The sequence below is a fragment of the Lissotriton vulgaris genome, chromosome 6 (genome assembly GCF_964263255.1).
Source record: "Lissotriton vulgaris chromosome 6, aLisVul1.2, whole genome shotgun sequence".
NCBI classification, from domain to species: domain Eukaryota; kingdom Metazoa; phylum Chordata; class Amphibia; order Caudata; family Salamandridae; genus Lissotriton; species Lissotriton vulgaris.
The window spans coordinates 31,109,399-31,131,461 of NC_141694.1; the positions used below are offsets into that span (position 1 = coordinate 31,109,399).

At 48.4% G+C, this 22,063-nt stretch overlaps 1 protein-coding gene across 1 annotated transcript in view; it reads left to right on the forward strand.

Annotated features, from left to right (window-relative positions):
* KIF6 (kinesin family member 6) overlaps positions 1-22,063 on the forward strand; it is a 1,537,786-nt gene that overhangs the window by 1,413,378 nt on the left and 102,345 nt on the right. Inside the window, exon 20 of the mRNA XM_086925888.1 lies at positions 20,629-20,718. Coding sequence (XP_086782014.1) covers positions 20,629-20,718 — 90 coding nt within the window. The remainder of the gene's footprint in view (positions 1-20,628; positions 20,719-22,063) is intronic.

Below are 22,063 nucleotides of genomic sequence, written 5' to 3' on the forward strand. Positions count from 1 at the left end.
CCTAACTGGGGCAGTGTTGGGGCAGTGGGGCTGGCAGAAGATAGTCCTGGAGGCTTCTCAGGGCTGGTTTGTCAGCAGCAACTATCTGCCATTGGAAACATTACTGACGTGTGCAACTGACACCGGATATCCGCCGTGATAGTGATGTCATCGCTCACAAAGTGCCAAGAAGCACACTGCGCCTCGGTGTACACGTGCTACCGCTGTCTCGTGCAGACACCGGAGTCCAGACTTTAACAACCGTGAACATGACCTCTGGGCCCCACCCCATCACTTACCGGTGACGGAAATGATGTCAGAGGTGGACTGTTGGGTAGATGGATGGGCCGTGACGAGGCGGGGCTCCTGGGAACACTCCAGGCAGACGAGGGAGTCCGTGGGCAGGTGTTTGAGGAGGCCCAGGGGCAGAGGTCAGGTCTGCCAGGAGAGCCAGGGTCAGAGGTCAGGTCTATCAGGAGACCCAGGGGCAGAGGTCAGGTCTGTCCGGCTGTCTTGAGGGAGACCCTACAGACGGGGCTCAGACTCAGCCAGTAACAGCATCCGGCGCTGGAGACGGCTGCAAACCCTCGGATTGTAAACGTATCTTGTCGACTTCGGTTGTATGTCAGAATATCATATACAGAAATATTGTCTGATATTAAAAAAAACATGTTATTGGGTTTTATCAACAGTAAACCGTGGAGTGCGGGTTAGGAGCATGGTTCCAACAGAGACATCGGAAGGATTTTGGGGGCCCTGGGCCAAACCTATTTTTGAGGGCCCCTGTTTGGGACTGAATTTATGATTCAATTTCCGCTCTTTCATGCAGGTCTTCGGCCTGGTCACTGGCAGAAACACATGTCCGAATTCTAAATGTGTGTGCATCTAATATCGGGGAGAGTGAGGAGTGTTTTCAATAGTGTAACGCAGCAGCAGCAGCAGCTCACTGGTATGGTATGGCTGCAACCCCCTCCCATTTGTCATATGTGAGGTCCTGTTTTGATGGATGTTGCATGAAACATAAGCACAACATTTCTCTCCAAAATGTCTGTAATATACTGTCGCATATCGACAACAATTAACATAAATTAAAGAAAAAACGGTATTTAAAACAATCTGTTTAAGAATTATTTAAATGTCATCAGGGCAAAACTCTGCATAACAGAGCTGGCCCTATCAGGGCCCCCCCCCTCCCCCGAAAGGCTGGAGCCCGCTCTAATCACAGTCCTAACGCCGGTCTACACACCAGTTTCCAGAGAGGAGGGCAGAAAATTGACATGTTGCCATAAAGATCAACTTTCTGCTCATCACTATTACCTAGAAATACAAAGCAGAGGAAGGAAAAGCTGTGTTATGTGTCTGTGTTTTTTAAACCGTAGTTGTAATGAAGCTCATGGACGTCATTAGGGGTCACCAGTGGTCGCAACTACGACCCCTGACTTGCCCTTTCAAACCCCAGGCATTGCTTTCGCGATCCATAGCCTCAGATGTGGCACAATGAGTGCCCTCCTGACAGGGCAGCTCGCTGTTGTGGTAGTTGGGCTCCACTCTCTGTGTTTACCACCAATTTTTTATTACACTAACTATGACTGATGGTTTATTAGTAAAATGAAAAAGTGAGCACAAGGGGCTGACACAAGACCTTTGCTGGAAGCTAAAGTAAGTAGAAAAATGTAAGTTAGGTGCATGTTTCCGGGTGAGAGTTTGAGTGAGAGAGACAGAGGGCCTCATTCAAAAATGTAACTTAAACTGTTGAGTAAATTACTCATTGGAGTAAGTTTACTACGTTGCTCAAACTCTGAGAGTAAATTTAGTACAAAAGTGTAAGTTACATGTCTCCACACCCAGAGCACACAGTAAACATCGTTTACAACGCAGTGTTTACACCGCAGTGCCTTTACAACGATGCCATTACAACGCAAGTCGTTACTATGACTTGCGCTGGGTGGCGCTGTTGGACAAGGAATGTTGGAATTTTATATTCCAACACCTTTCCTACTGTTACGTGGACTGGTGTTGGAATTTAAAATGATAATATTCCAAAATCCGCGCCCTCCAACGCAAGTTGTTGTAACGACTTGCGTTGTAATGCCCGTGTTGTCAAGTACCGCGATCTAAAAGATCACGTTGTACTGACATACATCCGAGCACACCATTTGGCATACTTTTGTGGATAGGTGGCGTCCTTCCCTAACACACTCCCAGCCCTCCCTAGTTCCATCCCCTTTTGAAAGTAGTCTGCTCCCTTTAAAAACCACTACCCCGTGTCCCACCCACATTTACTACAAAGTGGTATGCTGGGGTGTGTGGAGACTCCGCAGTCGGGGCGCAGATCTCCACACGCAGGTAATTGCAGAGGCGTGAACTATGCACGAGTAGCAATTTGCAGTACATTTCATAGCACTACAAAGTGTACTACAAAGTGCAGTTTGGGAATCAGGCCCAGAGTATGTATGTGTGTGCATGCTGGTCTGTATGTGTGAGTGTGCGCATCTTTTTGTGTGAGTGAAAGTTGAGTGGGTGAGAGCCAGTGACAGATATTGAAAATGAGTGCGACTCAGTCTATTAAGTTACTATAAGTGAGTCAGAGTGAGTGAGAAGGAGTGAGTCCTCGTAAGAGGGACTGCAAGCGAGTGTGAGTGGATGAATGAGTGTGACAGAGGTTTACAGAGTGTAAGTGAGAATGAGTGAGTGTCATTGTGAGTCAGAATGATTGAGAATAACAGCGAGTGCAAGTGGCTGTCAGGAAGCGATAAAGTATACACCAGAAATACTAATACTTGAATGAATGAGGGCAAACGAGCAAGTCACTGAGAATATGTGCCTTGTTGAAAAATGTGAGTACAAATGAGCAAGAATGATTGAGAATAGGACTGAGTGCAAGAAAGTGAGTGAGAAAGAATGAGTGCAAATACATGGGTTGAGTGAGTGATTGTGAGTGAGAGTTGGCAGGAATATGGTGTCAGTCTTGTGAGTCTGCCATTGGCTATAGCATACTGAAGGTCATTCTAAGCTTACACAGGTACGTTTGGCAAAGTACTGCCAAATCACTAGCACTGACATGATGCAGACAGTACTTAGCATGACAGGGAGCTGGCACAGATACTAGCAAACACTGGAGGGAATTGTTGGCACAATGGGCACCAAGAGCAAATGTTGAAAACATGTGGTCAAGTCCTAAGGGACCTCTGGTTTCATTGGCTAGGCACAACAGGAAAGGACTAGGATATTTAATGTGAAAATTGGCCTTGAAATGCTCCGTGTGACCCCATTTTGTTCTACATGTTCTCGGGTAACAACCACCATGAGCTCTCCCAGAAGAGGCCTGACTCACTCGTTTCACAGGTTCACTGTGAACAAGGACAAGTGTTACTCTCCACCTGTCCACACACTAATGTTTGGCTGAGTCTATTTGGGAGCTGGACATTTTTCTTAATCCTGTATGTGCTGCTGTTTTTCCCCCAGATAGCAAGGGTATGGTTTATTGGACGTGTCACATGTTTATCAGTGTGGCACTGTTGCAGTGTGATCTCGCCTCTTTGTTGTTGCTCCTACCTTTATTCTTCCAAGCAGCCGCTTGGGCATCACTGCATACCTTGTCTTACACAACTTTATGTTGCGCATGTGCCATCTTTAATTAAACCGAGCCCACGTTCACAGAGATGCATCAGCTTTCACGGCGGGTGTACCCTATATAGGTCTTTCTACGTTTACCCTGCAAGTCCGTCATAGCACGGGCCATACTGAACGAAAACTGGTCATTTACTGCCCTCTGGTGGCAGCATCTAAAACTGGCATGTAGTCGGCTGATCTGCTCTTAGAGTGGACTTATCCAACTACCTATAAGTAACTCTTCTGTGGGCATCCTAATCAACTAAATTGGAAACGTTTGCCTGGTTGAATTAATATATGTATACCAAATGTGAAAAGCAGGCATTCGAGACGGAAATGTCTGTATTTTTAGAACTCATGTGCTGATGTTTGCAGAAAAACAGTTTCACTTCGAATTTATATTTCGAGCTCCTATTTGAGTGATGAAAATCAACCACTTTGGTGGAGACTTATCACTAATATTAACTTGGTGCTAGTATCAATGCATCCATGAGTGTGAACTCTTATTACAGAAAAGGTTGGCGTTCTCATTTGAACAGTTGAATTTACACACCTCGTATGTCAATTTGACAGACTGCAGCCAAAGCGTAACGCAGGCCCCTGCAGCGCCTGTGGTGGTGGTTATAGGGGGGGGGGGGGGGGCGGATGGAAGGTCCAACCCTCCAATGGGGTTCCAAACCTTCATGGGGAGGGCATTATCTAAGGGCAATGAATATCTGTGACCTATGGGAAACTCGGGCCCCTCGTCACATTCTGCATGGAGGCCCCACGTCACATCCTGCATGGAGGCCTCACGTCACATTCTGCATGGAGGCCCCACGTCACATTCTGCATGGAGGTACCATCATTTCGATTTATGCTGCTATATTATGCCCATTTGTATAGTGCACCACTCACCTGGGAGGGTATCCAGGTGGTTGCAGATAGGTGGGCTGTGTCACCCCCAAGTGATTGGCTACTCAAAAAGCCAGGTTTTCGGCTTCTTGTGGAAGTGAAGAGAAGAGGAGGCTCTGGTGTGCTGTGGCAGGTTGTTTCAGGCTTTGAGGCATGTGAGAAAAATCCTGCCTGCCATTTCTGTTCTTGGGTATGTGTGGTACCTGTGCTAGTGAGAGGCCTGCGGATCAGAGGTGTGTGGTGGTGTGATGGAAGTGTATGTGGCTATGAGGTAGGGTGGCCTATGTTGCATAATACTTTTTATGTGTATGTGACCACTTTGAACTGAGTGCTTGTGTATGGGGAGCCAGTGCAATCCTTTGAGGTGAGGGAAGGTGTGGCTGTTGCAAGGTGGGTTGAGGATGAGTGTTGATGCCGTGATCTGGATGGTTTGGAGACTGTTCAGGAGTTTTTTGGTGCTCCCCGCGTGGAGTGTGTTGCCACAGTCGAGTCTGCTGATAATCAGGGTCTGTGTTACTGTTTTTTGGGATTCACTTGAAGATTTGTGCAGCATCCTCCTGATGTGGAAGCAGGTGGAAGCTGCCGTGTTTTACTGGACAGACATGTCGGGTTTGTTACAAGGATGATTTCTAGGTTCCTGGCGTAAGTGGTGGGGCTGGTCTGGGTCCGAGGTCTGCCGGCCCCCCGGTCGAGTTCTGTGCTGAGCTCTTCGTACCAAAGTTCACCACTTCAGTCGTGTTCATGTTGAGGTTTAGGCAGATGGATCTCAACCAGGTTACCACAGCGGATCTTGTCGGATAGAGAGAGTATGAGTTGAGTGTCATCGGAGTATGAAAGAATGTTGATGCCATGTGATCGGATGAGGTCTGCCAGTGGGGTCCTGTAGTTGTTGAGTAGGGTGGGACTGAGAGGCGACCCTTGGTGGAGTCTGCATGTGAGGTTCGTGACATGTAGGGTGGTATGCTGAATCTTTGAGTTCTTCCTGTAAGTATCCAGCAGATCCAGTTGAAGGTCGGTCCCTAGATACCATCTTGAAGTCGTCTGATGAGTGTAGAGTGCCAGACTGTGAAGGCTGCAGGGAGGTCAAGTAGGTTGAGTTGGAGGATCATCCTGATGTCGTTGGCCACTGTGATGAGGGCTGTTTCGGTGCTGTGGTTGGCTCTTAAGTCTGGTGTGATGGAGGCCAGAGGCTGGTGCTTGTTGAGGAGGTGGGTCAGTTGCCTGTTGATAACTTACTCCTTTACTTTGGCTGAGGAGAGCAGATGGGAGATCGGGTTCAGATAGAAGCACAGGGTCTGCTGAGGGTTTCTTCAGTAGTGTGTTTCCTGCTGCGTGTTCCCAGGTCTCCAGGAATGTTGCCGCGATGATGGAGGAGATGAGGATGTGGGTAAGAGCTTGGGTGATTGGAGAAGTGCCTATGTTGAAGACGTGCAGCGGGCATGGATTTGTGGATCCCAGAGTGAATGGATCTCAAGATGGTGGCTTTCTCTTCCACGGTGACTGTTTTCCAGGCTGTCATGGTGTTTCTGAGGTCTTTGATGGGCAGGCTGCCAGCAAGCTTTGTTGGTTCTGTCTGTGGGTAAACATTGTTGTAAATGGTTTTGATTTGTTGCTGAAGAATTGTGATAGGTGGGTGCAGAAGGCTAGCGAGGGGCTGATGCTGCTAAGGGTGGAGGTTGGTGCGGTGAATTCTTTGACGACTGTGAAGATCTCTTTGTGTCTGTTGGTGCTGTTTTCTGTGTGTTTTGGTAGTGCCTTCTATTTGGTTTCTCTGATCTGCTGATGGTAGCGTCTCAGGCTGCTTTGAAGGTGTCTATCTGGTTCTTTGCGAAGCAGTCTCCGCCATCTCTCCAGTGGCTTGCAGTGTCGTTTTGTTGCTCGTAGTTCGTCTGTGTACCAACTTGCTTGCTTCCTGGTTCTCCTTTTGTTGCTATTGTTGCAGACTGCCAGGGAGTCGGCGCAGTCTGTAATCTGTTTGTTGAGCTGCTTGATGTCGCAGTTCACGTTGCCTGTGGGGTGGGGTTGGGTGGTTCATACACAGGATGTGGGAACATATGGTTCTATGAGTCTGCTCCAGTTACATCAGGGCTGGCTGGTGGTAGTGAGATTGGTTGGGCGAGGGAAGTTAATTTGGAATTGGCTAATGGCTTGGTAAGTCCAGGTGTGAGGCTTACTCAGGTCGAGGGCGCACACTGCAGTGTCTGTTGATCCAGTGACGTGTCGAGAGCTACACCCTCCTTCCCCAATTCTCCTGCATCAACCAGTCTGTGATGTTAGGAGGGCGCTAGGATTTTAATATGTGAATGGAGTGGGTCTGATGTATGTGGTATTTGTGTGGAGCAAACCAGCTGAAAAGGGCAGTGGAGCAGTGGCCAGGATCAAACGCAAGCATGCAGTCAACGAGTGATTGGAGTTAGTCCTGGGCTTCCAAGGCTTTCGAGGAGTGGGGTGGAGCTAGGCTGTCACGGTTCTCCGGGTAGAAATTCAGGTTTCTAAGTAGGATGTAGGCGCTGGCTTCGATGTTGAGAGGGGCGATGACATTTGTGACATTGTCAGTGAAGGTAGCTCTGGGTCCTATCGGGCGGTAGACAAGGGTGCCTCAGTCCTACACTAAGCCTGTGGTGTCCTTTCATCTATATGTAAAGGCATTTCACAAACCGATCAGGTTTGAAATACGTCTTCCTAGACCATTCCTAAAAACATAGCCCATACGCCATGTGTGTAATGTTAACATCCACACCAGAGCTGCTTGGGTGAGTACTTACAATGCTCAGGCGTACTGCCTTGACCTCTTCCCACTGGAGTGTGTGCAGCAAGGCCTTTTACACAAACCCATTCCTTTCACTATACTGCTGTGTCATCGAACGCACTTAATTTACTCACACAATTACACACATGGAACAGTAGCTAGGACCCCTTGAACAGGGAAATAATAATAAATAATAAACAAATTTATAAAGCGCATGGTTACACTGACTCGTGTGTCCCTGCGCTGCGGTACAGAAGAACAAATTCCGGACAGGGCAGAGAAAGCAGAGAGCGGTTAGACAGGAGGGCTTAAAGAGGGAAAACTCTCCAAATTTGATAGTGTCAAGGAAAACACCTGGCTTCAATGAGGAGTCAGGGAGGTCCAGAATGGTAGCCATGGTTTAGCCTTTTTCTTGCTTAGAGTGCCAGACAGCGTGTCTGAGAAGTGTTTGCAAGGTTTGACCTTAGTTATAGTTTCACGTAGACTCAGAGACTGTGAAAGTGCAGCCATGGCCATTGATCTTTGCGATTCAGTGGGCGGTACCTTACATGGTGGAGATGGGTGGAAGAGATAGCTGAATAGACTTTACGTTCTCTGCAAAGAATGCTGCAATTTCCTCACATTTAGTTGGTGGTCTTGAGGCTGCACTGGAGGAGTACTGAGAGTTTGATAAAGTTGAAGATAGGTTTGGGGTGGTTTTTAGGATTGTGTGCATTGTAGCCTATGGCACTTGTAATACAGCCGAAGAAATATCTGTCACGCTTTGCCGCAGTATCCCATGCACCATTGTCTAAATCAGGCTCATAGTTCCTTTTTATACCAGGGAGGAGAAGGTGTGAGACTTTCCGCTTGATTTTCAGCAGAGCGTATTTATTAATCAGGTTTTCCATGCATATATTGTAATCCACAGTTGTGGTATTGATATCCCACTGCATGCTCTTGGGTGGGACGGACACCCCAAGCCTTGTTCGTAAGGTTGTTGGTGTCAAAGTTCATTGTCTCTGTTATATTGACTTGAAATTTTCTGGTGACAAAGTGTAGCTTGAAAGTAATTTGTAGGTGATTGGAAGAGTCTAGTAGAATGGTGGCTGTACTTTTTAAATAACAAGATAATGTTGTTTCTTCTTATACCTGTTAGTTGTAACTTATTTTTGTAATGATAACGATGAATCATTTGAGGAATCAACAATAAAACCGCCTTGGATCTGCTCAAGGCCAAGACGTCTTTGTGAACACTGATAAGATGAATTGTTTGTGTGTGTCTGTTGGACTTGGCCCTTCTGGCAGGTTCACTCCTGAACTTTTTACCTTTTAATGTTACATCAGTATAATGATTTCTGGTCTTTTGGCACTTTAGCACTGTGGCGCAGTGTAAAGTGCGTGCGCTCTCTGACTGCATGTGTGAGATTGGCCTGCCCTCCCATAGAAATGCATGGGGAATCTGTGTGTCCATGGTAATTCCTGATGCATGGGGAGTGCAAGGCTGAGTTTGGTATGTGTGAACTTGTGAGGTTGAATGCTGCGCGATGATGTGTGTGGCTTTAATGTGTCTAGTGCGGAAGTACCACTTCTAGAAGTTGGCATGTCTGTGCAGTTAATGTGATTTGACTGTCTGGCTTGTGATTGGCTGGAGCTGGCTGGTGTGCTGGCTCCAGGAGTCAGGATGGGTCTGCCCCGGTGGTGAATGGGAAGATCTGCATGTTGATGGCAGGGAGGGGCTGCACCTGGGACCTGAATAGGGCTGGGCTTTCCCTCCACAATGCTGGCTCCGCCCACTGTGGTGCGACTGATGACCCTAGCCTGTCCTGTGAATGGGAAGAGGGGCCAGCTGCGTCTGGTTTTCCCCCACCCTGCACCCTAGAGACAAAGGGATTTGGTGTATAAAAAGAGGTTGTGACCTCATGTTAAATGTTCTTGTTTCCTGACTTGAATCTACCAGGGGAGTGCTGCTGCTGGGGCCCAGGGGAAGGCTTTCCTCCCTGGGCCCTGCCCAGCCCCTGGATGCCCTGGATGCTGGAGGACTTCTTTTGGACCCTCCTGCCCTCTGCACCTAGGAGGACCTTGTTGCTGGGGCCCTGGTTGCTTAAGTGCTATTACTTAGGGGCCTGGTGCTGTCTGTGCCCCCAGCGCCTTGAGAGTGCTGTATTTTTCATTTCTGGGCAGAGCGCTGTCGTTTTCCCTCAGAGGGAAGCGCTCCTGCCCTTTGTATGCCCCGAGTGCGCAGGTGCCCATCCTGCGTCTTCATTTTTATTTTATTCTTATTTACGGGTGCCCACTCCGTTTATGTGCTCCTTAGCGGGTGCCCACCCCGCTTCTACTTTTATTTCGTACTTCGAGGGTGCCCACCCCTCATTTGGCCCCCGAGAAGTCATATCCGTTCCTGTGTCCCTTTTGATATCAAACCCTGTTTCTGTGTCCTTTTTGATGTCCGTCCTCGTTCCTGTGTCCCGTTTGAAGTACATATCCGTTCCTATGTCCCTTTTGATGTCAAACCCTGTTTCTGTGTCCCTTCTGAAGTACATATCCATTTATGGGTCCCTTCAAAAGTACATATCCGTTTCTGTGTCCCTTTTGATATCAAAACCTGTTTCTGTGTCCTTTTGTAATGTCCGTCCTCGTTCCTGTGTCCCTTCTGAAGTACATATCCGTCCCTGTGTCCCTTTTGATGTCAAACCCTGTTTCTTTGTCCTTTTTGTTGTCAGTCTGCTTTCCTGTGTCCATTCTGAAGTATATATCTGTTCCTGTGTCCCTTCTGAAGTACATATCCGTTCCTGTGTCCCTTCAGAAGTACATATCCGTTCCTGTGTCCCTTCAGAAATACATATCCGTTCCTGTCTCTTTTGATATCAAACCCTGTTTCTGTGTCCTTTATGATGTCCTTCTGCGGCAAACAGGAATTCTGATAGATACATCTGCCGTGTGGATTCCTCACCTTGTGAATATCCCCCTTGCGCCAGCAACGTTCGGAAAATTCTTCGTAGCACGCCGGCGTGGACGACGTCATAGGAGCACGGCATCGCGCGCGACTCCGTCTGACGTCACCGACTCCATATAAGGCCCACGTCGGCGTGATGACGTCAGTTCCCTTTTTTCCGCGTCGTCGACGCTAACGGTTTCTGGGATCTTCTGCGATACTTTTGTATCTTCTCTGTTTAGCTGTTACAGTTTTCTCTGTTGGATTTCACTTCTTCGCCGAGGATGTCGTCGAGGAAGACAGGTTTCAAACAATGTGGTTCCTGCTCCCGGATGATGTCGATCACCGACCCGCATTCCGACTGTCTGTGGTGTCTTGGTTCAGGTCACGATGTTAAGAACTGTAGTTCCTGTGACAAGATGAACCCCAAAGCCTTGCGAGAACGGGAGGCGAAGCTTCTGCTTGCAAAAGTGAAGGAAAGAGAAGCCGGAAGGTCTTCGAGGTCGGTATCCAGGCGCTCGAAGTCGAGACAGCTGTCGCGGTCGAAGTCGAGGTCGGCTTCGAGGGCCAAGGCGAGGTCGAGAGAGAGATCAAGGTCAGGAGAGAGGTCGAGGTCCAGAGGGAGGTCGAGGTCCGGATCCAAGTCGGCCTCGAGCCATGCTTCGAGCTCCTCGAGAAAGAAGCATAAGAGGAGTAAACATCACTCCAGACACCACTCTGGCAAGGAGTCTTCGGATTCGAGAAAGAAGTCTCGTAAACATCACAAGGACTTCGTGTCTCCCTCTCCGGCTCGATCTCACATTGGTTCTCCAGTTCAGGAGCCGGAACAGGATCTGGAGTCGCACCATTCATCGGTGGATGAAGAAGAGGTTCCTCGAGCACCGACTCCGGTTGTGGAGCCTGAAGAACAAGAGGGCCAGGGTGCGCCTTTGCCGGATCAGCCTCCTTCGGAGCGGCCATTTAGTTCGTACCCACCCTTTCCAGGTCCAGGTCAGGATCCCTCGCAGTTTTTAAACGCCATGTTTGGAGTTTACTCGAGGGCAATGTATCCCACTGGGTGCGCCTGTTGGTCCCATGGGTCCTTTGTCTTTCAATTTGGGTGTGCCCCAGGCTTATGCACCGGCCCCCTTTATGCCGTTTATGCCGACGCCTTGTACTCCTTGGCTCGGTACGGCGCCGCGAGGTCGTCGACTTCGCTTGCGGCTTCGCCGACTCCGGATCGGCTTCGTGGTGATTCGGATCGTGGTGCTTCCCGTCCTCAGGCTCCTCGCTCGACGTCGGCTCCGGCGCCGTCGGAGTCGTTGCCGGATCCATCGACTTCGGTCCGCATGGAATGGTCGAGGCGCAGGGCTCAACGCCTCTTGGAGGAGAAGGAGTATATGGACTCTGAGGTTGAGGAAGGAGAGTTGCAAGATCAGGGGGATTGTTTTGAAGACCTTCAAAATGCAAGTGGCCTGGAACTTTCTCCTGAGTGGGGTTTGCCATCCGTTTCAGACACTCCATCTAAGGACTTGGCACCCTATCATGTTGTTATTAGGAAGGCTGCAGATTTGCTAGGCTTGACTTTGCCCACAGTTGAATACAAGCCCAACATCCTTACGGAAGTTTTGCATTCGCCTTCTTCAATTGTGGAGCCTACACTTCCTTTTACAGAGGCATTGACTGAACCAATAAAGGAGGTCTGGAAGAGACCTTTGTCTGCTCCTGCGGTTTCCAGGTCAGTGGCAAGGCGTTACAGGGTGGCTCCTGATGACCCTGAATTTCTTTCCTCGCATCCTGCACCGGAGAGTCTGGTAGTGCAGGCCGCCTGTTCCAGCAGGGCTGCGGGCTCTTTCCCACAGGTGCCGGCAGACAAGGACTCTAAGAAATTGGACCAGTCTGCTAAAAAGATTTTCTCCTCGGGTAGCATGGCCTTGAAGTCCACCAATGCTACTTGCCTTTTGGGGAGATACGTTCATGCGTTGATGGACTCTGTTAAACAACTTTCTCCTAAGCTTCCGGAGGACGATAGGAAGAACTTTAACGAGGTGGTTGCTGATACTCAGGCTGCAGCTCGTATGGTTATACAGAGTGGTATGGACACGGTGGACTCTGTTGCCAGGATTATGGGCTCTACTGTTGCAACAAGAAGGGCCGCATGGCTTAATTCCTCCGATTTTTCTCCTGATGTTCAGTCTACATTGTTGGACTTGCCATTTGATGGGACAGGCCTCTTTGGCAAGAAGGCTGACGTAGCTCTGGAGAGATTCAAAGACAGCCGGGCTACGGCGAAGTCTTTGGGCCTTCAGTCAAGGGGCTCTGCGGCTAGGAAGTTCAAGGGTTTTGGCAGATCCAATTTTCGTCCCTACAACCAAGGACAGCAGCATCAGCAGCAGCGTCAGAATCCTCTGTATAAAACCTACAGAGGAAAGCAAAGGGGCCGTGGTCATGGACGCCAGGCCTCCTCCTCCTCCTCTTCCTCTAATAATCAACCCCCTCCCTCTGCAGCAAAGCAGCCCTAGATCCGCCATTCTGGATCATGTGGCTCCGGTGGGGGGTCGGCTTACTCATTTTCTACGGGATTGGAAATCGGTTACATCAGATCTTTGGGTTCTCAATCTCGTAGAAAATGGGTATGCTCTTCCTTTCCAGGTGTTCCCTCCCAATTACCCTCCTTGCCAGGGTTTTTGTTCGGAGGACCACCTTGTTCGCCTACAGGAAGAAGTCCTGGCTTTGTTCAAAAAGGGTGCGATAGAGGTGCTTCCAGAGCAGGAAAGGGGTCAGGGATGCTACTCCCGGTATTTCCTGATCCCCAAGAAGGATGGCAGGTTACGTCCAATCCTGGACCTCAGGATTTTGAATCTCTATCTCAAGCAGGAGAAATTCAAAATGCTCACTCTTGCGCAGGTTCTTCAAGCGCTGTTGGAAGAAGACTGGATGGTGTCAATCGACTTGCAGGATGCGTATTTTCACATCCCAATCCTGAAGTCGCACAGGAAGTATCTCCGTTTTACGGTGGGACCGCAACACTACCAGTTTGCGGTCCTTCCGTTTGGTCTTACTACTGCGCCTCGAGTTTTCACCAAGGTGATGGCAGTGGTGGCGGCACATCTCAGGAGGTCGGGGATACCTGTATTCCCGTATCTGGACGACTTGCTGATCAAAGCGGAGTTGCCCGAGAGGGTGCTTCATCACCTGCAAGAGACATCGCAGCTGTTGTTCAGGTTGGGTTTTTCGATAAACGTGCCCAAATCTCACCTGGTGCCCTCCCAGCGCAACCTGTTCATAGGTGCGGTGCTGTACACTACTGTATGTCGTGCTTTCCCTCCTCCGCAAAGGATTCGCGACATTCAGGAAATGATTCCTTTATTTCACAATGGAGCGGTTGTTCCGGTCCTGAAGGTCCTTCGCCTGCTCGGTCTGATGGCTTCTTGCATTCTCCTGGTCAACCATGCACGCTGGCACATGAGGGCACTCCAGTGGTGCCTCCGCAGGCAGTGGTATCAACACAACGGAGATCTCGGGGAGTCAGTGAGGATCTCCAGAGAAACTGCGGCGGATCGGTCTTGGTGAGGCGTGGAAGGCAATCTGTCACAAGGAAAGCCTTTTCAGCTTCCTCCATCGGTGGCCACGGTGATAACGGATGCATCCACTCTAGGGTGGGGTGCTCATCTGGGGGATCTGGAGGTCAAGGGTCTTTGGTCTCCGGAGGAAAGGTTGCTTCACATCAACCTTCTAGAATTGCGGGCCATACGTCTGGCGCTCAAGGCGTTCCTCCCTTCCCTTCGCGGTTGGTCGGTCCAGGTCCTGACGGACAACACGACCGCGATGTGGTACATCAACAAGCAGGGAGGAGTAGGGTCGTGGTGTCTTTGCAAAGAGGCTCTGCGTCTCTGGTCCTGGGTTCAGGACCACCAGATTTGTCTGATGGCGAATCATCTGGCCGGGGTCCTGAACGTACGTGCGGACATTCTCAGTCGGCAGTTCTCTGCCGACCACGAGTGGAGGCTTCACCCGGAGGTTGTTCGCAACATCTTTCAGATGTGGGGAACTCCTCGGGTGGATCTGTTCGCCACTTGCGAGAATGCTCACTGCCCGTCTTTCTGCAGTCTCCAGTATCCGATGCAAGGAGCAATGGGGGACGCATTTCAGTTGAGCTGGGGAGGTCAGCTCCTTTACGCGTTTCCTCCCATACCCTTGATTACTCGGGTTCTGAGGAAGATTCGCCAAGACTGGGCCCAAGTCATATTGGTCGCCCCGGATTGGCCAAGAAGGGTGTGGTACACAGATCTTCTCCACCTCTCCTCTCACCCGCCGCTCCGTCTCCCTCTCAGGGCAGACCTCCTCTCTCAGATGGAGGGGCAGGTTCTTCACCCCCACCTCCAGACATTACACCTTCATGCCTGGAGATTGAACGGGGCAATCTGAATTCTTTCTCTCTCCCTCACGATGTGGTGGATGTTATACTCTCTGCCAGGCGCGACTCCACCAAGTCCATTTATTCGTATAGGTGGACTAAGTTTGTATCTTGGGGTAGGGAGAGGGATGTTGACCCGTTAAAGGCTCATTTATCTGATATCTTGTTGTTTGCTCTTTCTCTGGCGCGGCAAGGGTTTGCTGTTGCCACTGTCAAAGGTTACCTTTCGGCCTTATCGGCATTTCTCTGTTTGCCGGATCAGCCCTCTCTTTTTAAATCTCCTGTGGTATTGAGGTTTTTGAAGGGACTCACTAATAGGTTCCCTCCTTCTCCCTTCATTGTGCCTCATTGGGACTTGAATCTTGTGTTGACCTATCTGATGGGTTCGCCGTTTGAACCCTTACACAAGTGTCCGATGAGGCTTCTTTCTTTTAAGATGGTCTTCTTAGTTGCAATTACCTCGGCAAGGAGGGTAAGTGAGCTTCAAGCTCTTAGTTCCAAGCCCCCGTTTTTGTCCATCCATGCTGAAAGAATGGTTCTCAGGACCAGGGCTGCTTTTCTGCCTAAGGTGGTTACTCCCTTCCACCTAGGTCAATCCATTACCCTTCCTACCTTTTATCCTCCCCCACACCCTTCCAAGGAGGAGGAGAGGCTTCATCGCCTGGACCCGAAGAGAGCGGTTAGCTTCTATCTTGATAGGACTAAAGACTATTGAATAGACGATCAGCTCTTCGTGGGTTTTGCTGGCTGCAAGAAGGGCAGATCGGTGCACAAGCGCACACTTTCCAGATGGATTATTCTCTGCATCAAGATTTGCTACTCTCTGGCGGGTAAGGACCCTCCTGAGGGTATTAGAGCTCATTCAACTAGAGCGAAGTCTGCTACTTCTGCATTGTCTAGAGGTGTTCCTGTTGAGGACATTTGCAGGGCCGCGACTTGGGCCTCCCTCCACACTTTTGCGAAGCACTACTGCTTGGATGCTGAGGTGAGGAGGGACGGCCACTTCGCGCGCTCTGTTCTCCAAGATTTCCTGGTGTAGCAGAGTGGACACCCTCCTCCAGGAGTGGGGACTGCTGTGGGACTCTATTCACAAGGTGAGGAATCCACACGGCAGATGTCTCTATCAGAAGAACAAGTTACTTACCTTCGGTAACGCTTTTTCTGGTAGATACAATATCTGCCTGTGGATTCCTCACTGACCCACCCGCCTCCCCGTTGTCCACTCTGCAATACCTGGGTTTATGTGCAAATGTAATTATGGTTTTGTATATCTGATTATGTATAGTTTTGCACTTTAATTGCTTTTGATTTGCATGTACTGTGTACATTGTGTGTATATATATATATATATATGTACTCGTTGGTCCGTCCGGGTGCCTCGAAGGCACGGAAAAAAGGGCGGAACTGACGTTATCACGCCGACGTGGGCCTTATATGGAGTCGGTGACGTCAGACGGAGTCGCGCGCGATGCCGTGCTCCTATGACGTCGTCCACGCCGGCGTGCTACGAAGAATTTTCCGAACGTTGCTGGCGCGAGGGGGATATTCACAAGGTGAGGAATCCACAGGCAGATATTGTATCTATCAGAAAAAGTGTTACCGAAGGTAAGTAACTTCTTCGTCGGGCACCGTAGTGCCTGACGCGGGCAGGACTTCCGGTTTTGGAGGGAAGTCCCGCCCGCCGCCGCGCCGGGATTGGCAGAAATCCTGTGGCCAGAAGGAGCGCAAGAGTTGCGGGGCTCCCATGAGCGAGGGGGAACCCCGGTGGAGGAATTTGCCCGGAGCCTCGTCGGCTCCATTTAGAAGTCCCGGGTCCCTGGAGAGGGCCCCGGTGAAGTGAGGAGGCAGCAGCGGCCGCCATTGGCAGCGCGAGTCTCCCGAGAGGAACAGTGAAGCCCCGCGCCACAGGGGAAGTATGGCTGTCGGTCCAGGAACTGAGGGGGCCGAGTCCCGTGCAGCCCGGTGATGTCCGTCCGCGTTCCTGTGTCTCTTCTGAAGTACATATCCGTTCCTGTGTCCCTTCAGAAGTACATATCCGTTCCTGTGTCCCTTCTGAAGTACATATCCGTTCCTGTGTCCATTCAGAAGTACATATCCATTCTTGTGTCCCTTTTGATATCAAACCCTGTTTCTGTGTCTTTTTTGATGTCCGTCCGCGTTCCTGTGTCCCTTCTGAAGTACATGTCCGTTCCTGTGTCCCTTCAGAAGTACATATCCGTTCCTGTGTCCCTTTTGATATCAAACCCTGTTTCTGTGTCCTTTTTGATGTCCATCCTCGTTCCTGTGTCCCTTTTGAAGTATATATCCGTTCCTATGTCCCTTTTGATGTCAAACCCTGTTTCTGTGTCCCTTCTGAAGTACATATCCATTTATGGGTCCCTTCAAAAGTACATATCCGTTTCTGTGTCCCTTTTGATATCAAAACCTGTTTCTGTGTCCTTTTGTTATGCCCGTCCTCGTTCCTGTGTCCCTTCTGAAGTACATATCCGTTCCTGTGTCCCTTTTGATGTCAAACCCTGTTTCTTTGTCCTTTTTGATGTCAGTCTGCTTTCCTGTGTCCATTCAGAAGTGCATATCTGTTCCTGTGTCCCTTCTGAAGTACATATCCGTTCCTGTGTCCCTTCAGAAGTACATATCCGTTCCTGTGTCCCTTCAGAAATACATATCCGTTCCTGTCTCTTTTGATATCAAACCCTGTTTCTGTGTCCTTTATGATGTCCTTCTGCGTTCCTGTGTCCCTTCAGAAGTACATATCCGTTCCTGTGTCCCTTCAGAAGTACATATCCGTTCCTGTGTCCCTTTTGATATCAAACCCTGTTTCTGTGTCCTTTTTGATGTCCGTCCGCGTTCCTGTGTCCCTTCTGAAGTACATATCCGTTCCTGTGTCCCTTCAGAAGTACATATCGTTCCTGTGTCCCTTCAGAAGTACATATCGTTCCTGTGTCCCTTCTGAAGTACATATCCGTTCCTGTGTCCCTTTTGAAGTACATATCCATTCCTGTGTCTCTTTTGATGTCAAACCCTGTTTCTTGTCCCTTCTGAAGTACATATCCGTTCCTGTGTCCCTTAAGAAGTACATATCCGTTCCTGTGTCCCTTTAGAAGTACATATCCATTCCTGTGTCCCTTTTGATATCAAACCCTGTTTCTGTGTCCTTTTTTATGTCCGTCTTCGTTCCTGTGTCCCTTTGGATGTCAAACCCTGTTTCTGTGTCCTTTTTGATGTCCGTCCGCGTTCCTGTGTCCCTTCTAAAGTACATATCCATTCCTGTGTCCCTTCAGAAGTACATATCCGTTCCTGTGTCCCTTCTGAAGTACATATCCGTTCCTGTGTCCCTTCAGAAGTACATATCCATTCCTGTGTCCCTTTTGATATCAAACCTTGTTTCTGTGTCCTTTTTTATGTCTGTCTGCTTTCCTGTGTCCCTTCTGAAGTACATATCCGTTCCTGTGTCCCTTCTGAAGTACATATCCGTTCCTGTGTCCCTTCAGAAGTACATATCCATTCCTGTGTCCCTTTTGATATCAAACCCTGTTTCTGTGTCCTTTTTTATGTCCGTCTGCTTTCCTGTGTCCCTTCTGAAGTACATATCCGTTCCTGTGTCCCTTTTGATGTCAAACCCTGTTTCTGTGTCCTTTTTGATGTCCGTCCGTGTTCCTGTGTCCCTTCTGAAGTACATATCCGTTCCTTTGTCCCTTCATGAGTACATATTAGTGCCTGTGTCCCTTTTGATGTCAAACCCTGTTTGTGTGTCCTTTTTGATGTCCGTCTGCTTTCCTGTGTCCCTTCTGAAGTACATATCCGTTCCTGTGTCCCTTTTGATATCAAACCCTGTTTGTGTGTCCTTTTTGATGTCCGTCTGCTTTCCTGTGTCCCTTCTGAAGTACATATCCGTTCCTGTGTCCCTTTTGATGTCAAACCCTGTTTCTGTGTCCTTTTTGATGTCCGTCTGCTTTCCTGTGTCCCTTCAGAAGTACATATCCGTTCCTGTGTCCCTTCTGAAGTACATCTCCGTTCATGGATCCTTTTTTATGTCCATCTGTGTTTATGCCCCTTTTGTCCCCAGAATTGAAAGCGCCAGATGTGGGGACCGCAGGTTTGTCCAGCTTGCCCCTAAACTCTGGAATACGTTACCATGAAGTCTCCGACAAAATGACAACCTACTGAGCTTCAGAAAACAACTTCAAACCCATCTGTTTGCTTAAACACTCAGAATCCAAGCTGACTGACGTTAGCGCTGGGAAGCCCGTTTCGGGTAGCCAGGCGCTCGATGAAACTCTCGAATTGAAGTCCACACTCTTTTCTGTGTCCCTTTTGAAGTCCATACCAGTTCCTGTGTCCCCATGGTTGATGTCTATTCCCATGTCTGTGTCCTCTATGATGTCCCAACCAGTGCTTTAAATGGGAAAAGATAAGTGCAGGTACTCATATTGAGCTAGGGGCGTGGCTAGTGGGCGGGGTTAGAGGCAGAGTGAGGCAAGATGATACAAAACACTTCTATTGAGTATTCATTTTGCCCTTGCATTGCCCTGGATAGTGGTCTAAAACGTTCCATATGTGCAGATTAACAGCTAACACCCTGAATGAGCCAAGCCATCAACAGTAGTATTAGCACTTTCAGGCTAATAATCAGTGTCTAGGACGGGAGAGGCTCTGGCACCTACACTGGACAGGACAGTACAAAACATGTGCAATAAGTGTATCAATCTAAACAAAGTATACTTTTTACACAAAATGAAGGCCAAACACCAAATGTTCATGTTTCTTTGTTTTGTAATATATGCAGCTTCTTCGTATCATAATAATTCTAATGTTCCTACTTGCTTGCATTTGGCGCAATCCTTAAATATTCAAGAGTGTGCACAGACACAAATAAGCATTCCAACGATTTCTTTTCAAATACCTACTGATTCTCTTCCTGTCTGATTTAGTTTCTCTCTCACGGACAAACATGCACTCTCTATCTGTTTTCACATCTCAAACCTCGAGATCCCTCCCGCACTCACTTCTCTCCCGTTTGTGGCTAATTCTGCGCCCCTCTCTTTACCCCAATTGTGTCCTATCACTCTCTCTACCATCAATCTTTCTATTTCTAATCTGCCATCTCCGCGCCTCTCTTCTGCTTTCCATAGCTGACTGGATCTCTTCCCTATCGCTATCTGCGATTACCCCTTCTGCCTCTATGGGGCATATGGATCAAGCCCTTTTCCTGTTCGCAAACGGGCCAATTGACAAAAGGGCATTGCAAATTAGAGAATCGCAAAATTTGCGATTGCATTTAAGAAATCGCAAATTGCAATTCCTTAAATGTAATGTAGGAAGCACAGAAAAAGTGCGATTTGGCCTTAAGGAATCGCAAATTACCACCAACTTCAAGTGGAGCCCTTCGCGCCTGTGCACAGAAGCAGCCCAGGGAAGGTCCTCGGTACCTACACAAAGTAGACTTCACTTGACATGTATTTTTGTAACCTGACTGTGGCACTTGTAGGTCCGGTTCACTTTCAGTTGACCAGAGGAATGGCAGCCTTCTGGGCTGAAGACCAAGGTGTTCCATCACGCGACATATGGGCATCTCCGCAATTTATTCTTCACCACTGCCCGTGCCCACCTCACTGCAGGGCAGGATGGACTCTGTCTCCTGTCCCAATCTTTCCACCTACAAATCAATGATGTCACATGTCAGTCCAGTAAGTTCAATGGAAGCAAAACAAGACTACAGCACCCAGAATGCATTAGGCTTTTACACGTAAGTCCAGGAGTCGAGTAATATTGGTTATGACCTGGAGGGAGGCGGGCACCGTGTGGGGTGCTTCGAAAGTTGTTCATTCAGTATCATTGTCTTGAATTGTGTTTCATATTGAATTTGGGTTAAAATGAAGTTTCTGCCGCAGCAGCTCACGTTTGTCCTTTGTGACAAGGAAGTAGAATTATGAGGTAACGGACTCGTTACTTGCAGTAATCTCCATTACAAAAAGTAATTTGGCGCTTTTACTGCAGCTCAAGAAGGTATTTTAAATTAGGATTGACGCAATTAACAATAATAAAAGTAAATTAAGAATATTTATAATATTTTCTCTTTTGTAGAGGCCATGAGGTCAGTCGTGATTTTCCCGCCAGAGGTTCCACCCTAAGAACCAGCACGAGCAGTGTGAGCAGCTCAGCGTCACACATCAGGTTTGTGAAGTTGGTTCCTGGTGCTTTATCGCTTAGAGGTTTCCAGCAGCCTCTGTGTTCCTTGTGGTGTGCATGGTGCATGTCTGTCTGTATTATTACAGGCTTGTTGTAATGCGCTGACCCTGTGGAAGGGACCACACTTTTCCCACCCTTTTCTTAGCTTAGTTCTGCGCTTGGATACAGTGTTAGGTATTTTAGATTGCATTTGTTTACTCTTCTTAAGAACCCTTTCTGTAGGATGTACTCTTAAGTGCCTGTGAACACTGCTTGATGTCAGCCGGTGGCTGTAGGTGGGGCCATCCGGCACTTCTTTTTTGGGACCAGCACACATTTTTCCTCGACAGACTTTGTGCAAAACCAAGAGAAAAAAAAAACACAAACAAGGGAGAAGGAAGATGAAAGAGACGTAAAGAGAGTGACTACGGGAGACAGCAGGGATGAAAAAGAACCTGCAAGAGTGGAGTGAGGTAAGGATGCAGGAGGTGTCTGGCAGTAGAATCAGAGGCACGAGGTGGAATCAAGACTACGTATTCTCGGTATTCGGCACCCCAACCTTTGATAGCGCCTCTAGGGGCTTCTGAGCACCAAGGTGGTGAACTGAAGAACACTTCGAAGGAAATCAGAGGACCCAGAATAGTGGCAGAACCCCCCCCCCTCCCACTCCACATCAACCGGTAAAATAACAGATATTGGCACAAGCTGAAATAGGATATGTGTCTGTGGTCAAGAAAAAAACAAGCATATGCAATGCAATAGGTCTCGCCTTACTGAAAGTTTGAGCTATTGGCATTGCTAATATTAATGCAACACCAATAGCTAAAACTTTCAGTAATGCGAGACCTATTGCATTGCAGAGTCATCGCTGCACCGTGCTTTAGCTTTAAACGTCTTAAGCTACAGCGCGGGTGCTGCCATTGCTTCAAAAGTAAAGAAATAGAAAAAAAATGTTTTCTATTTCTTTACTTTTGAAGTAATCACAGCACCTGCGCTTAAAATATTTAAAGCTAAAGTGCTGGTGCTGCAATTGTAACAAAAGTAAACAAATAGAAAAAAATGACAGGCACATTTTTTTTTCTATTTATTTACTTTGGTACAATGGCGGCACCAGAGCTTTAGCTTTTAACATCTTAAGCTAATGCACCGGTTAGGCGATTGCTTCAAAAGTTAACAAATTGAAAAGAAAGGCGTGCTGACACATTTTTTTCTATTTCTTTACCTTTGAAGCAATCACGACACCCGCGTTTCAGCTTAAGATGTTGAAAGCTAACGTGGGTCATGCCGCCATTGTAAGAAAAGTAAAGAAACAGAAAAAAAGGCATGCGCCCGTTTTCGGCGATTGCAGCGA